The sequence below is a fragment of the Melanostigma gelatinosum genome (genome assembly GCF_949748355.1).
Source record: "Melanostigma gelatinosum genome assembly, chromosome: 12".
Classification (NCBI taxonomy): domain Eukaryota; kingdom Metazoa; phylum Chordata; class Actinopteri; order Perciformes; family Zoarcidae; genus Melanostigma; species Melanostigma gelatinosum.
In genome coordinates, this window is record NC_136645.1 from 20507875 (window position 1) to 20523911 (window position 16037).

The 16037-nt window shown below is 42.6% G+C and overlaps 1 protein-coding gene across 1 annotated transcript; it reads right to left on the reverse strand.

Annotated features, from left to right (window-relative positions):
• Positions 1-186: 186 nt before the first annotated feature.
• Positions 187-15679, reverse strand: kmo (kynurenine 3-monooxygenase). The gene is made up of 14 exons (XM_079280487.1): positions 15215-15679; positions 14664-15029; positions 13305-13394; positions 12820-12868; positions 10772-10859; positions 6439-6604; positions 6251-6322; positions 4710-4831; positions 4106-4253; positions 3967-4024; positions 3808-3890; positions 2689-2790; positions 2540-2599; positions 187-869 (listed from the first exon to the last, which is right to left on the reverse strand). Exons 2-14 carry the CDS (start codon positions 14673-14675, stop codon positions 723-725), a joined length of 1197 nt encoding a protein of 398 aa, XP_079136613.1. The 5' UTR covers positions 14676-15029; positions 15215-15679; the 3' UTR covers positions 187-722.
• Between the last annotated feature and the right edge of the window lie 358 nt (positions 15680-16037).

Genomic DNA, 16037 nt, shown 5'->3' on the forward strand with positions numbered 1-16037 from the left:
TAAATTTGCAGAATTTCTTTCATCATCTTTTATTCAATATTTATCTCTGCAGTACACAGTTGAGCCACATGAGTCTGAATGTTTGTATTGTTTTGATAATTGTAGCCAATTTAACCGATTTCCTTACTGATGACAGGAAATAAAAATAACTCAAAGTGAACTCTAAACTAAATGCATTTAGGTGGAGTACATGTGCATCAAATGCATGTATTTAACATGTGTATATGTTCTCATTAACACCTGCACAAAACAAAGTTGTGATTTATCAAGTGCATATCTCTTGAAATAGCTCATTTACCGATAAAATAAAATTTTGGCCCCCAAAAATAATCAAACAGGATGATGTTGAGAGAGATGGAGCCAAAGGCAAAATACAAATCTGACTAACTATAAGCTGAGGGAACATGCATTTGTGAACATCTATAGATGTAAGCATCTATGTAAACTCGTACAGCACGTATCCCGGCCAGTGGCTTTAATGCTGACATTTTTGTTCTCACAATGCAAATTGTGCAAATGGTGAGGATGGCATGTAAATAATCCAATCTGTTGGGAATCAATCAACGTGTCTAGCATAAGTTCAGACGATCATTATTTCACTACATTCATTTGCCAGGCAGAGCCTCTCAGTGTGCTCATGAGAGGATTCAATCAAACTCTAATTAAAATGTGGATCTGCTCAGTTCTAGTGTTGCTTTGGTCTGTCAGATCAGAGCCGGTCCTCAGTGGGTCCAGAGCGCCACGAGCCTGTCCCACATTTTCTCAGCGGGGATGACGAGCTTGCTGATATCAGGAGGGTTTTTAATGAGCAGGTAGGAGCCTCCCAAAACAGCTCCTGTGGCACTGAACAGCAAGCCACGGTTTATCACCTGTGAAAATACAAAACAAAACATACATTTAAAAAGAAAAGGAAAAGAAGCGATATGCATGCAATTTCTTTTTTTAATTCCTTCAACCTTCACATTGTGGATTCATTTACAGGAGCAACACTCTCACATCACAACTGCAAAGAAAACGCCCCGTCATGCTTTGCTTTCGGGTTTTTGTTTCATTTCATAGGTCCCATAGATTTTAGATCATTTCGGTGAAAGGAACTGACATGTTGCTGTATAATCATGAGGGTTCCTGAAAGGACTAATTGTAATCTGGTACTAATTGTAGGGAAACTGAGGTGTTATATATTTGTACACTTCCAGTAAATTAATCTCAAATAGATGCTGGTGTAACCTATGCAATGTTTTATGCAGTGCGTCAGCTGAACATGTAAAAATCTGTCTACAAATCCTACAGTCATACAATAGATAGATAGATAGATATAAACTTTATTCATCCCAGGGGGAAATTCGTTAAAAAACAAAAATACAAAGCAACAAAAGATGAGAATAACGTTTCCAACAATACACAAATATTTACTTGGGTTTAATGGATGTTTATTTGTTCAAGATTTTAGCAGTTCTTTCAAAGGAATTCTTTCAAAGGAATTCAATTATTCTCAAATAACTCACTGAACATGAAGTCTATCTTCCCAAGTTAGTTTTTTTAAGTTAAATTGACGAGACAACGTGTGGACAATTCACTCACAATTGACTTTAACTGGCCAGATAGATGAAAGGTGATTACAATTCATCCCAACATGGACGTCTGATCCAAATTGCTTGGCAATGCGTCCAGTCGGCTAGTTGTTGAGACATTTCAATCAAAACAACAAAAGTCAACCTCATGGTGGCGCTATAGGGGCAGAGTCAGGGGATCGCCACAGTCTCTAGGCGTCGTCCTCTGGGGACCATGAACGCCCGTAGAAGATGTCAATGCTATCTGTCCTGAAGTTGTTGAATGTGACCATCTGCAGACCCACACCAGTAGTGTGGCTAAAAAATCTGGTTTCAGAACATTTAACATAATTAATATATGATAATGTGGAGTGATGTAACATTTTTACATCTTCTCTTACTTTGCTTATACATAAGTAAAATAAGCCTTGTGCTTTGTCCTATAATACATACAGCTGCTGTTTGGGGGATCTGTTGTTTCACCCTATCATCACTACATCCTGCTAACGCTCAGCTAGGACACAGACCATCCTGCAACAGACTCAATATCGCACCAATTATTTTCTTCACACCACACAGAGGTCATTTTGTCCTTTTGCCCGGACATCCCGACGGGTTTTAATAATTTACAAAGGAGGCTGTGAAATCCCCGCTGTGCTTCTGACCATTAGTGCAGAATGCAGCCAGACAGTCCAACACAGCGCCGGAGGGCTAATCGACTCATAACAGCCAAATGTGAGAGTTGAGAAACAGCTCTTTGTGCTGCACCGCTATGCGTTTGTGTTAGAGGACATGATTCTAAAAAAAGGAAGTACCGGTAGTTACCAACACCTTTCACGCTCGGTGCTGATAAAAATGCGACTTTAAAAGAGGCTCGAATTACAATACTAAACTGTACAAAGTTTATATCTCTCAAAAACCTCAATTGTATGCAGAGAAAATGAAATGAAAGAGTTTAAAGAAGATGCATTTTCCTCAAAGTGTCTTACTTTGTCTTGCCAATGCCAGCGGTCCACAGCCTCATGGTACCTTGTCCTGGTGAAAGTGACCTGGAGACAGTGACGGGCAGCAGATGATACAGACTTTGCGGTCAACAGAGCATCGTGACCGTGCTAATTTAGTTCATCGGGACTCTTACCATTGTGTAAAGAGGAATTATTGTCTTTGGCATGAGGACGTGGAGGAGGTTATCAACATGTTTTCGGAAAATGAACCATTTGGAGTTGACGTGGGCTCGCATCTACAAAACAGAAAAAGAAAAGTAGACACGTTCGTGAAGTGAACCATCTATCCTCCATATTGCAAAGTCCTAAAATAAATCTTACAGCAGCATCAGAATCTGCAGTTAAGCTAAAACAAAGTGCGGCAATTTTAAGATCTGTCAGAATAACGACGAGTGCATGGATTTTAACCTCTATAGCCCTAGCCCTATATTTACAGATGGTTAGTGGAGCTGTCCACCAGTCAGATGTGATGGAGAGCGTGATTTCTGCATATATTTAGAAGAAGCACACCCAGAACCGGAGCGGACTTTCTTCCGATTGTGAATGGCCTTTCCATGCATCGCATATACAAACTTTAAAGGTTACTTATCATTATCATCACTCTACCAACAACTAGTGTTAAAAGCACAACATGTCCCTTTCTGCCGCTTGGAGTCTCTCAATCGCAACAACAACAAGAGACGGAGGTTGGCGACGTTGTGAAGTTGCGTGGGATCATGGGAGTTGTTGTCTTCACCTCCATCGCCGTCATTGCAGTTTTACGAGTAGCCAAATTACCCGCAGAGGTCTCCTCTCCAAAACTAACTAACCGGTGATAACAAACAGCTCTTCTTCGACACTGTTCGTTTGCTTAACTTGTTTTTGAGATAACTTAAGATCCAAACATCCGATGACTAAAATCCTTCATCCGGCTAAAATACATAGTTTTACCGACCAAGTTCTAAAGAGTGTATTGTAAAAAAAAAGGTCAATTAATGGCAACTTCTGACAGATAACCACAACGCTGAAACGGACCGTCATCTTGATTATAATTACGGATTTCTCTTAAACGTCAATTGAATTTATCCCATCGTATGCTCACCATGCATTGACCTTACAATTTAAAACAACAGATCTTATTTCTTTTACTGCGGCCATGTTTTGTGTTGAAGTCACTACCTCTCCAACAGTAGGATCAATCAATTTCCAAAAGATACCTGAACCCCACTACGATGTTGTACGAAGCTATGCAATTTAAAGTATAGTTAAATTACTTCAATGTAGTTGTACATGGCCAGGTCTGCTATCGCGTGGTCGTCTGGAACTCGTACTCTGCTGTACTCTGGCAGCACAGCACCTGGGCGGACACACAAGGCGAAAACAGCTTTCTTATTCATTCTCTGTCTCATCTTGTTCCCTTAAAACGCACTCACTGAAATCCTCATTGAGCTGATCCAGTACTTCTCCAAAGACAATGCAGTCCTCGAAGCCCTGTGAAGCATGAATGGACGAATGAGTCTCCCTTTAATTACAATGTGCTGTTATTCTTCCCCTCCTTTGAGTGTTACTTACAGCGTTCATCCCCTGCCCGTAGAAAGGCACCACTGCGTGGGCTGCGTCGCCCATTAGGACGCATTTGTCTCCAATGTGATACGGGGAGCACTTGATGGACACCATGGCCTGCCCAGGCAATCGGAAGTAATCCTCCTTGAGAGCATCGCTGCGAAGCACAAACAGACAGAAGTCAAACAATCGCAAACTTGTGTCGGGTTATTCATTTTTACAACAACCGACTCTGTTTTTTTTTGCCTGCTACAAAAGCATCCGTCACGTCTGAATAACCTAAAAACAACCCCGCTCCGTCTGCCTGGGTAAAGTTAAAACAGCCAAACAGATGTTTGTGCCCGAGCGCTGCAGATAAAGTCACCCCAGAGAAGAGGTGAGGGGGTGACGGCCTCGGGCGTCTCCGCAGCTCATGCCTCCCGCGTCGCACCGACAACCCGCAACATACGGTTCAGCTCAAATTAAAACAAACCCATGTAACTGTGAGGCTGCAATTTCACACTTCACAGCGCGCGGCTGTGCACGTTGCTGATGTTGGATGATGGGGAATGAGAGTGTTTTTTTTTTTTGAGGTCGGCTTGGCAGAGAGGGCTGAGGTGAGGAAGTCACTCACACTCCCATCAGTGGTATGGCGTCGGGGAAGTATTTCTGGAAAAAGTCGATGACTTCGTCGCCCGTGGTGATCTTGTCGAACTCATCAAAGGGCATGAAGAGGGTACAGGTAAAGGTCTTGTCCTGGAATTAGAAAACAAACAGTGCACAGTGTTGGTAGCTCAAGAATCTATTGTGACACAGAAATGGAATTTAATATTATTAAGTATGTTTTCCTTTAGTGTATCATGTCCTAGGAATAAGAATTTAGTTTTCGTTACTTTTGGAATGAGCCGTGTCCTCTTCAAGGAGCCGGCTGCCATGCTTCAACATTAGCCCAGACTGGACAAACCAAACTGGCTCTAGATGGGGACATTCGGCCACCGCAGATAGTTCCACATGTTGCCATGTGCGACCTCACCACTAGCTGCTGGCAAATCCTACACACTGCGTGTGGATGCAGAGTTGTTCTGAGGCACCTTCAACACAGCGTGCCGAGAACTGAAAGTAAAGCAACGAGTAATGCAACGTTTTGCTTTTTCTGCATAATTACGTTTGCCATGACTAACGATTAAGCAATCGATTACAGCTTAAAATAACATGCCCAACACTGTTCCAACGTCAGCACGCCGAAATTCCCAAAGCTTTCAGGCGTATCTACTGAGGAAGGCCATGAGACGTGGGCATACGTTTTACGAATAGTTAAGTAAGTGAGCCATTTATCGCAGATGTGTATCCAAAGTCAAGAATGAACCCTTGCACTCATGAATGCTGCATTATGTGGTGTATATCCTGTGGTATATTGCAGACACGGGACATTTCACATGTCTTCCATTCCTTCCAAGGGTCTTAAAACTCATCATAGAATCTCCCACCCTCGAAGCAAATGCAACAGCCAAACTCCACCCATGCAACTGATGGATGAAAGTGCAGCGGGGTCGTGGGCGTGTCATTATCTGCCCAACTTAGCAGGGGCCATCTATCAACATCGCAAAGTCCTCCATGAGGACCTTTTAGCACGGTCTCTGTTACCATGGTATCCACAGGAGCAAGGATGTGTGAGTTGTTTTTTCTTCTTCTCCTTCTTTTGAACCCTATTGCGCTCCTGGGAACTAGGACAGTGGCGGTGTGAATGCACTCCAGACGTCTGCTGCCTGCCTTAACCTGGTCTCACTGAATGGAGCGAAACGATTGTGCTGAGTCAGAGAGAGAAGTCTGACAATAACAGACGGAGACGCTGATGGAAAAAGGAGGACACGACTGCGGTGTGAAAATTAGGTCCAGCAGACGTTTTGCAGTCTCTGATTTGCACTGAGTAAGTCCCTGCTGGTTATGAAGATCTGTAAATGAGGCTAATCAACTAATTATAATGAGGACATCCCAGAGGTCAATCACGTCCTGACATTGTCTGAAGTGATCATGAATTTGTCTTTCTGGTTGCCAAGAAATGTGAGGTAATACCCTCAGAATCATACAGCTCACATTGCTCATTTTACAACCGTAGTTTGAGAATCGGTGCAGCTTTAAACACTAAAAAGCAAAAAATAAAAAATGCACACTCACCAAGTTGGGCAGGGCGATCATCATGAAGGTGTTTCGGGGCCAGATATGCAGATAATTCGGCATCATGGCAAACTGAGGACAAATGAACAACAGGACATCTACGATGGTGCCCAACAGTTGTGAGGCTAACATTGGCAGCATCTACACCCACTTCACAATAAAAGGACGGTGCTGCGCAGGGGACTGACCTCTCCGTTGATGGGGGGCATGGTGAGCTCCATGTAGCCGTGGGGAATGTAGGTCTGGCTGTAGTTGAAGCGGCTGCGGCGGAGGAATTGCTTGCGGATGGCAGAGAAAGCTCCGTCGCAGCCCACAATCAGGTCGGCATTGATCTGCTCTTCGGACCCGTCTGACCTGAGAAACATACCAGTAACATGAGAAAATGATAGATATATTATGTATACACACTCTGAGGGTCCTAGATGCAATGTCCTGCTGTCTTCGTGGATGTTTAGCATGAGAACATGTGTGGGGCACTCAGGCTATGTGTGCTTCGGCTTTGATTCGGTCACAGAGCTGTGCGTTTGAGCTTTTCTTTTTCACACTCTGCCTTTATAATTATGCAACTTAAAACAAAAATTTGAGGATTCATTTTAATGTCAAACGTAACATTAATATCATAACAGCTACATATTTCATTGACACTTTAAATTTAAACGACGGTCATGACGGTATCTGGCTTTTTCTGATTCAAAGTTATTTCACTCAAAGCCATGGTGGTCACAGATGATGGCATCTCATGGCCACTTTAAAACACACCCAGCATACTGTTTGGTCCATCTGCTCATTGACCCTAAAAGCTGCTCCAAACAGCAGGAGTCAGTATTCCCCACATCCCTGAACACAGTGCAATATGCCACATGGAGGGCGCTTCCTGCCATAGCTCCTCCTGGAACCTAGGAGTTAAATGTTGGTTCTGAGATCTGACTCTCACTTATGACCCAAGGGAAAAATGCAGGTGCATCCGTTACCGACATGTGAATATAATGTTGGCACTCTATCATCCCATTTTATGATCCTTTGCAGAGGACATAATGATGTTTTTATGTGCAACAAATTCAATTATTCTTGACCCCATTTGCAGTGTTGTGAGGCTTGGTGACAATTAACTTGCATGCATGTGCCTCCACCTTAAGACCTCAAAACAATTATCAGATTGTTGATTATTGTTCAGCGACCGTGTGTAACCTTATTAACATGTTATTAGCTTTACAGCAATAAGGTAGATTATTGTTTGATTATATTGACTGGTAGCTGGAGACAGAAAATATGGGCTTTCACAGTTCAAACAAGGTAGAGGAAAGGATGTGTGCCGTGTTAATAAGTGCACGCCAGGGGGACTTTTGGGATTTATGTAAAACTTGATCAAATAGAAGCGCATTCAAATATTTAATCACTGTGACAATAACTGCACAGTGAGTCATCCTGCTCCACAGTTTCAACAGGGTACACGTCGCACCGCCAGGCATGAAAATAAAATAACAGCAATGACAACACACACATCAAACTGATTTGTACACGTTTTAGATAAGGCTGAAGTCAATTTAAAAACTCATCGATTAAATTAAAACCCTGCCCCTGCATACTGTGTTAATAATTCACTGCATGGTTATACGCTGATTCCCACAACTAAGAAGACCCGGAGGTGCTTTGGTGTTAATTAGGTTGTAAACTGTGTGTCTCGTTTAGCTCGAGGACAGCCAATTTTGAAAAAGCCAATAAAAAGTCAAGCACAGAGTCTTCAAAGTCAACATGTTTATCGCCATCCCAGACCTCTGGCAGATAACATGTACAAGGCCACGTGTGTCAACATGTTCTGACAAAGAATCACAATGAGCACATCCTCCAACCCGGGCACACAGGGACCTTACATTTAAAGAAATCGTGAACCATTATGGATGGATAAAATCCTATATCAAAGTATTTAAGGTTTAGAAGATCACAGACACAGCTGCAGGTGAATAAGCTGAGTGAGGTATGGTAAAATGACGATGTAATGTCTATGACTTAAATAACCCTAATAACATAATACCATGAGATTTTAAAAAGAAAATATGAATTCATAAAATAATTGTTCATCAGGCTAATTGGAATAAGTAGCACAAAAATATATACATATAAGGTTAGGATATGGGTTAGGTTAGGATAAGGTTATGTTAGGTTAGGTTAGGTGAGGGTAAGGTTATGTTAGGTTAGGTTAGGGTAAGGTTATGTTAGGTTAGGTTAGGGCAGCGGTTCCCAAACTTTTTAGGCCGCGCACCCCCTTCTACATCCCGACCGGGTTCGCGCACCCCCCCCCCCCCCCCTTAATAAAAAAAAAAAAAAGAGAAGCAACAGAGCCTTTTAAGCCGCATAATAATCGGACCAATGAGAGTTTGCTCGCGCGTGGCATTTGTTTACAAGATTTAGTCCGCTGTTAAATGTTGCAGTGTGAACACAAACCGAACAAAGGAGCAACTGCAACAAAGCAAACGAACTGAAGGTGTGAAAACGCCCTGAAACACTGCAACAAAGTTTCAATAACTTTCAGTTACACAAGGCATCACTTTTAAAGAGCAACACGGATGTGAGCACACACGCACAGGCTCAGAGGCAGATTATCACATTTCATTTACAATTAATGAGCGACTAATGTAGCCAGGATGTCTTCGGACAAAGCATCGATGCGGCGCGACACAGTGTTGTTGGACACCGGGATCATGTCCAACTTTTTTGCTTCTTTCTCACCAATCATACATTCCACCATCTCTCTGGCAGCTGGCAAGCTCACGTCTTCGGCGATTGTGTGCGGTAGCCCCTTTCTCGCTATTCTGTAACCAGATATGAAGCCCGTAGTGCGTCATTTATAGACCAACACATGAATGAGACTGCAGTTGTTTTTGGCTGTTTTGTAACTCCTCCAATTTCGATATAAACAATGTAAGGGGCTTTTGACTTGCACTGGCATGCTTGGTGTTCAGGTGGCAACGTAAATAAGAGCTTCAGACTGTTAGCCAGAACCTCGCTGCACACCACGCACTGTGGCTTTGGGCAATCTGCGTTGCCAATCCAAGTGAAGCCCAGACACAGATACTTTTCATCATATTTCCTCTTTTTTTCCCAGTCTGCGCCGTCTCATCTTCCTCTGACTCTGGCTCGATTTCTTCTCCCGGTCTCCCCCCAACGCACCTCTCCGTTCCCCTCGCCTCCGATTCCTCTCTCTCTCTCTGTCCCTCTCCTCTTTTACGACTGATAGCTTCAGATGTCCCACCTGACAGTTTTTAAATTAAAATTACATTTTTTTTTTTATATTTAATATTATTACACCATCAGACCGCCATTACACTTTTCCTCTCGCGCACCCCCTAGAGGCAGCTCGCGCACCCCACTTTGGGAATCCCTGGGTTAGGGTAAGGTTATGTTAGGTGAGGTTAGGGTAAGGTTATGCTAGGTTATGTTAGGTTAGGTTAGGGTAAGGTTATGTTAGGGTAAGGTTATGTTAGGTTAGGTTAGGGTAAGGTTATGTTAGGTTAGGTTAGGGTAAGGTTATGTTAGGATAAGGTTATGTTAGGTTAGGTTAGGTTAGGGTAAGGTTATGTTAGGTTAGGTTAGGGTAAGGTTATGCTAGGTTAGGTGAGGTTAGGGTAAGGTTATGCTAGGTTATGTTAGGTTAGGTTAGGGTAAGGTTATGCTAGGTTATGTTAGGTTAGGGTAAGGTTATGTTAGGTTAGGTTAGGGTAAGGTTATGTTAGGTTAGGTTAGGGTAAGGTTATGCTAGGTTAGGTGAGGTTAGGGTAAGGTTATGCTAGGTTATGTTAGGTTAGGTTAGGGTAAGGTTATGCTAGGTTATGTTAGGTTAGGGTAAGGTTATGCTAGGTTAGGTGAGGTTAGGGTAAGGTTATGCTAGGTTATGTTAGGTTAGGTTAGGGTAAGGTTATGCTAGGTTATGTTAGGTTAGGGTAAGGTTATGTTAGGTTAGGGTAAGGTTATGTTAGGTTATGTTAGGTGAGGTTAAGGTAAGGTTATGCTAGGTTATGTTAGGTTAGGTTAGGGTAAGGTTATGCTAGGTTAGGGTAAGGTTAGGGTAAGGTTATGCTAGGTTATGTTAGGTTAGGTTAGGGTAAGGTTATGTTAGGTTAGGGTAAGGTTATGCTAGGTTAGGTTAGGGTAAGGTTATGTTAGGTTAGGTTAGGGTAAGGTTATGTTAGGTTAGGGTAAGGTTATGCTAGGTTATGTTAGGTTAGGGTAAGGTTATGTTAGGTTAGGGTAAGGTTATGCTAGGTTAGGTGAGGTTAGGGTAAGGTTATGCTAGGTTATGTTAGGTTAGGTTAGGGTAAGGTTATGTTAGGTTAGGGTAAGGTTATGTTAGGTTAGGGTTTTGGAAAAGTTAGGTTTAGGTTGAGGTTTACATTTAAGCAAGGAGCTATTGGGGTAACGATTGGGGTAAGTCTCCAGGAAATGAAGGTATGAATGTGTGTGAGAGAGAAAGAGCGCGTGCTGTGAATACAGACGTGCACGAGTGTAACATGGGTAACTATTTACCTGGCAAAGGTCATTCGGCCCGTTTCAGCACTCCAGTCCTGCAGTTTGTGGTCAAAGTTCAACTTTGTGTTTGGATACGTCTCTGCCTCTGTGGGAGTAACATGTCACAAAATGAGCTTATATCACAGATGCAAGCATGATGTCAACACCAGCAGGTTCATGCAACAGGTAATATCTTGTTAACATGCACACTGAGCCTTTCACGATTCCAATAAAATGCCGCAAGGACACAAGGTGCCAGCAAACAGTTCGATCAATCCCCCGCTGAAGGGGAACGACCTTTTCTGCTGATTAGCACGGCTCTCGTGAACAGCACTATCACAGCAGTCAGTCTTTTTGGTTTTAGGGGAAAGCGATGTTTAGGTTGTCACACTCCCCAAAATCTCTTTATCACAATGTTCACCCCAGGAGTCTGATAAGAGCGACGGCTTTACAATCGGCCCCTCTTTCAGCACACATGATTAAAGACAGACCCATGCTGTCACACATTATCTCTGATTGTGCACTGAAGCACTTCATTAAATATTAGGCAAACTCCTTTTAGCCTGAAAAGACCAACACATCCCCCAGACGTGCCCTGGTGTAATCAAACGGTTCGAAGAAGCTAACGCACTGGGAGCATCTGTCAATCTGGCTGGGCTCGCTGGAAAACCACCTAATTTAGGAGAATTGTTGGGAGGAAATAGTTCTTCGTTGAACTTGGAGGTCCACGCATGGTGCTTGAATGAAGAATGTATTGAGAGTAACTTGATTGGCTTTTCATAGAATCCAACGTAATACAAGACTGTATTATATGCTGTTTGTAAAAGTGGATCAGTGATCCTTTAAAGTGATACGATACAGTCTGAAATCTATGACAGAATAATGAACACCTTCGTGCTCTTAGAAATAAGAAGTTGAATTCACTATAATAAAAGGCACGGTTGTTCAAGTCAGCACACGAAGGCGTTGAGCTACTACATCCTGACTTGGTCTTTGATAGGCAGCTAATGACAGCTAACATTAGCAAACCAGTACCTAATTCACGACGACTCTATCGTGAGATTTCGGGACACATTTTGCGTCATCACTTCAAGGCGTGGTTTGCGTGCCGTGGACACTGCTATTTGGTTCCATTGAGGGAATATTTTAGGGTTTAGTGTATAAAGTACACACTCAGTATTTGGACCCTCGTATGAAATGGCAGACAGTGACAAGAGAAGGTGGACTAAATGGGGAGTGATGTCGGACGCAGGCCGTGACTCTTCTCGTGAGCTACTGCTACATTTTAGCATTCAGCTACATTCACCCCGTGGCTGTTACTTGTGGCTGCAGCAGCAAAGTTCAGCAAAAGTTATCTGATCACCCTTTTAGAAGTCAGCGATGGAGGTTCTGCATGAATTTCATCACTCTAATGCTAATAGAGAGCAAACTCTGCCGCCTCTTCTATAATACCAGAGAGGTCGGGACTCCTGATAGCTTGCTATGTATAAATAAATATAAAAAGTGTTTTGATAGACATTAATTGATTTGTCCACGCATGACTCAACATCATAAATATATGGAGAGACTGCCGGTTAGATTATAACTGTGGGTGGTTGAGTTTTTTTCTTTAACCTCTTTCGTCATGCTCACACATGAAGGGGAAATGTCTTTTACAACCGGATCTAAAATGAGAAGAATCTGCTCAATATTACAGAGTTGTTAGAAGGCAGAATCATTACAAGATGCATTTCATTTCTTCCTTTTCTGTCTCTTTCTCTCCTTCTTTGTAGGCTGAGCGTTTCACTTTGTGCTGCTGCCTTTATGTTAACACTGATGGCATTCAATTCAGGCTGAATTGTATGTGCACAGAAACGGCCTTCGCACGAGACAGACATCTGAAATAGCCGCCAGATTTATGCAATGGGCTGCGTGTCTGAAAAGGACTAACACTAGAACACATTTCGCAGCGTTTTCTTGTAGAAAATGTGCACCATTTGATTGTGAAATCATCACTTCAAATTGGCTATAATGTGGTTGATCCAGCGCACATCCTGTGACGTTGTGTTGAGGAGTAATGGTCTTACCCGTTAGCAGCTCTTTGTTCAGATTGGCTCGGTCCACAGACAGGATGAACTGAAAGGGAAATAATCTGTGTTAAAGTGCAATTGTACAAGTAAACTACAGCTTTAGTTTTATTTAACCGAGCAAGTCCCCGTGGAATTGAGCACCAAACTGCCAGCGGTGTAATTAAAAGCCATTTTCAGACTCACTTACTACGCTCTATTTCTTTGTGACATTATTTCAGTCAGACTGCACCAGTTGTCACTTGTACTGTTTAACATTTGGCACATTCTCAAGTCATTACAGTAAACGTACCTCTTTCTGCGCACGCATGTTGTTTGAATGTCTTATTGTATAGAAATAATTGGCATAGTTCTTGCATCAAAGAAATAAAAAAATAGTGCAGTTCTTTTTGTGAATGTAGTCCTACGATTGGCAATAATGGGATCATATTTTGGTTTAGTCATGATATATGTTTATTATGACATTATGACAGCGGTCAGCTCACCTGGCCTTTCTTGCCATAAGGGATCGCGGACTGTTTCCCACTCGGGGAATGGATCATTCTTGAATTCATGGGGATCCCCTGAGAGACAATCTGTGGCAAAATCGTTAATATAGAAAAACAAAAGACATTTATGAACAATTCTGCAAAGTGTTACACTTTGCATTGGCAAAATCTATGTTTTCAGTCTCAGTGGTCCAAGTGGAAACAGGGTGTTGTGCCATGGACTGTCCAACATGTGGTCGCCCAGCTTCTGACCTTGAGAGTTCATGTGAAAGCCTTGTAAAGCAGGGCTCGTTTTATCATGCCGAAAAGTGTAAAAGGGTCTGATGCAGGTGTCTCATGCGTGCATAACATGCTCGGTGCAGCAAATGTGGACCAACAAAGACGACCGCTGACGTCAGATGCCAGAATGAAACATCTGGAGGGGACTGCGAGCAAAGAACGCAGACAGGTAAAAAAACTAGTGCTGGGCAAGTTAACGCGTTCATTTCGCGTTAACGCATTCATTCATTGACGCCGACAATTATTTTATCGCGTGTTAACGTATTAAAAAAAAATTATTTATTTTTTTAAACTGAAAGACAAGAGACATAACAACAAGAGGATGACAAGAACAGTGGGATGAAAGCCATCAAACATCCTATAGTCAGACTGTCTCATGTTTATCGTTTTGTATTAGAGATATGATGTCCCTTCAGGGTTGCCGTAGAGAAAAGGCAACTTCCGCTGCTCTCCCTGGGGACTAGTGGACATCGCTGCGGGAAAGTCAGCAGACACTCAGATCTCCGTGGTCAACTCAGCAGACACTTACATGTTAGTGCACATATATGCTCAAATTCACGGTAAACGCATTTAAACGGCACAGATCGGGAGCGAGCGAAGGACTTTGACAGTTAGAGGAAAGATTAACGTGAGACAACATCCGGTTTCTTCAGACGAACATCCGGTTTTCAGAATAAGATGCCAACAAAGTATGAATTATATTCACATTAAGTATGAAACATGCTACCTGCATCTCGTGAACCAAATGTTATTGCCCTTTTGTTCATATAGCAGTACTTTTAAAATAAAAGTGCGCAATACACTACTTTACAATTCATGATTGAACTTTGCCATAACAATGCGATTAATCGAGATTAAATATTTTAATCGTTGCCAAGCACGAAAAAAAAATTTAAACGGGGGGGGGGGGGGGTGTTCCACCAGCTTGCCTCCACCTCGTAGGGGTGGGAATAGTGGACATGCCGCACATGTTTATGCAACTAATGTGATATCTTTTAGATCAATAAACAAGCAGGCGAGGGTCATGTCCTCATTTCCAATTTATTGTCAAACATTGAATCTGTTTGATCAGCGTACCTTGTCCTCCATCCCAACCTGCTTCAGTGCTTGCCGGCCCCTGTGAGACAAAGCCAGGTTGATGCTTCTTCCCTTCACTACGTTGGCTTGCCGGATATCTGGCCAAAATCAGACACAAAGTGTTCATTTGACCTTTTGGGAAATTTTGATGATCTGTTGAAAAAGTGATGAGTCTTTTTAACCTGTGTTTGTACATTGTTCAGGATTATCGTACATTTTATGCAAGGGGTCTGTTCCTCAGAGAGGGGCATGATGGAACAATGTTAATTTCTTAAAAATAGAGCTTTGAATACTACCTTCCCGGGTTTCAAAGACTTCCACATCGAAGCCTCTTTTGGCAAAGAAGCAGGCATTGAGTGCCCCAACCTAAATGGTGAAGGGGAGTAAGGACATTTCTTTGAACATCAGTGCTTCACACTTTCACACAAAACAAATGATCTCTTAATAAACAAGATTAAAGGCTAAACTAAAGGCTAAAGAGTACGGGTCAATACAACAGATCAAAAGGCAAGACATACAATTCATAATTAACTTTAATTTTCTTTTCTTACCAGACCACCGCCCACCACCACTACTTTTTTCTTGGGTGGCCTGCCTGTTGATTCCTCCATTGTGCTTCAGGTTCTCTGGTGATCTGAACCCTCTCACTGTCCAGTTTAGAGTGATTGACTGAGGTGGTGGGTAATGATTAAAAAGAGGCGGAGCAGAGAGAGTCTCATGTAATGCAGTGGTGTATAGTAACGAAGTAGAAATACTTCGTTACTGTACTTAAGTAGTTTTTTTGGGTATCTGTACTTTACTACTTATATTTCTGTTGACTTTTACTTTTACTTCACTACATTTTGCAAAGAAAACTGATACTTTTACTCCGATACATTTCCCCTGAAACCTTCGTTACTCGCTACAAAATCAAATCTATCTTGAGAAAAAAATGAATCATGAGAGCAGCGTCGGGGACTGTGGTGGAACACAGACTGCAAGCAAGCAGGTTTGGTGAATCAGTGGTCCTAGCAGCAAGTTAAATCATTGGTTAATCACGTTAATGCGCAATTGCAAACAAGTGCTCTCAAAGCCGCGGTGTTTTGATTCCCAGGATGCTACATGCTATAAGCTAGCGGGCGACTCCCTGAGTAGCATTCCACTCTACGATGACTGATTTCATGATGGAAGCAGAAATGGAGGCACCTGCTACTCCCGCAACAAACGACGGTGGTGACGAAGACCAACACCCGTGGATCACTAGCGAGTTAGTGAGCTGAGGAAGTGTTGTAGCTATATACACGGATTGACAGGAGCCGCGAGAGCGCAGCATTAGTGAAATCCTTCCCAGCTGTGCGCAAGCTGTCTGTGACGCTGAACACACCTCTACCTGTG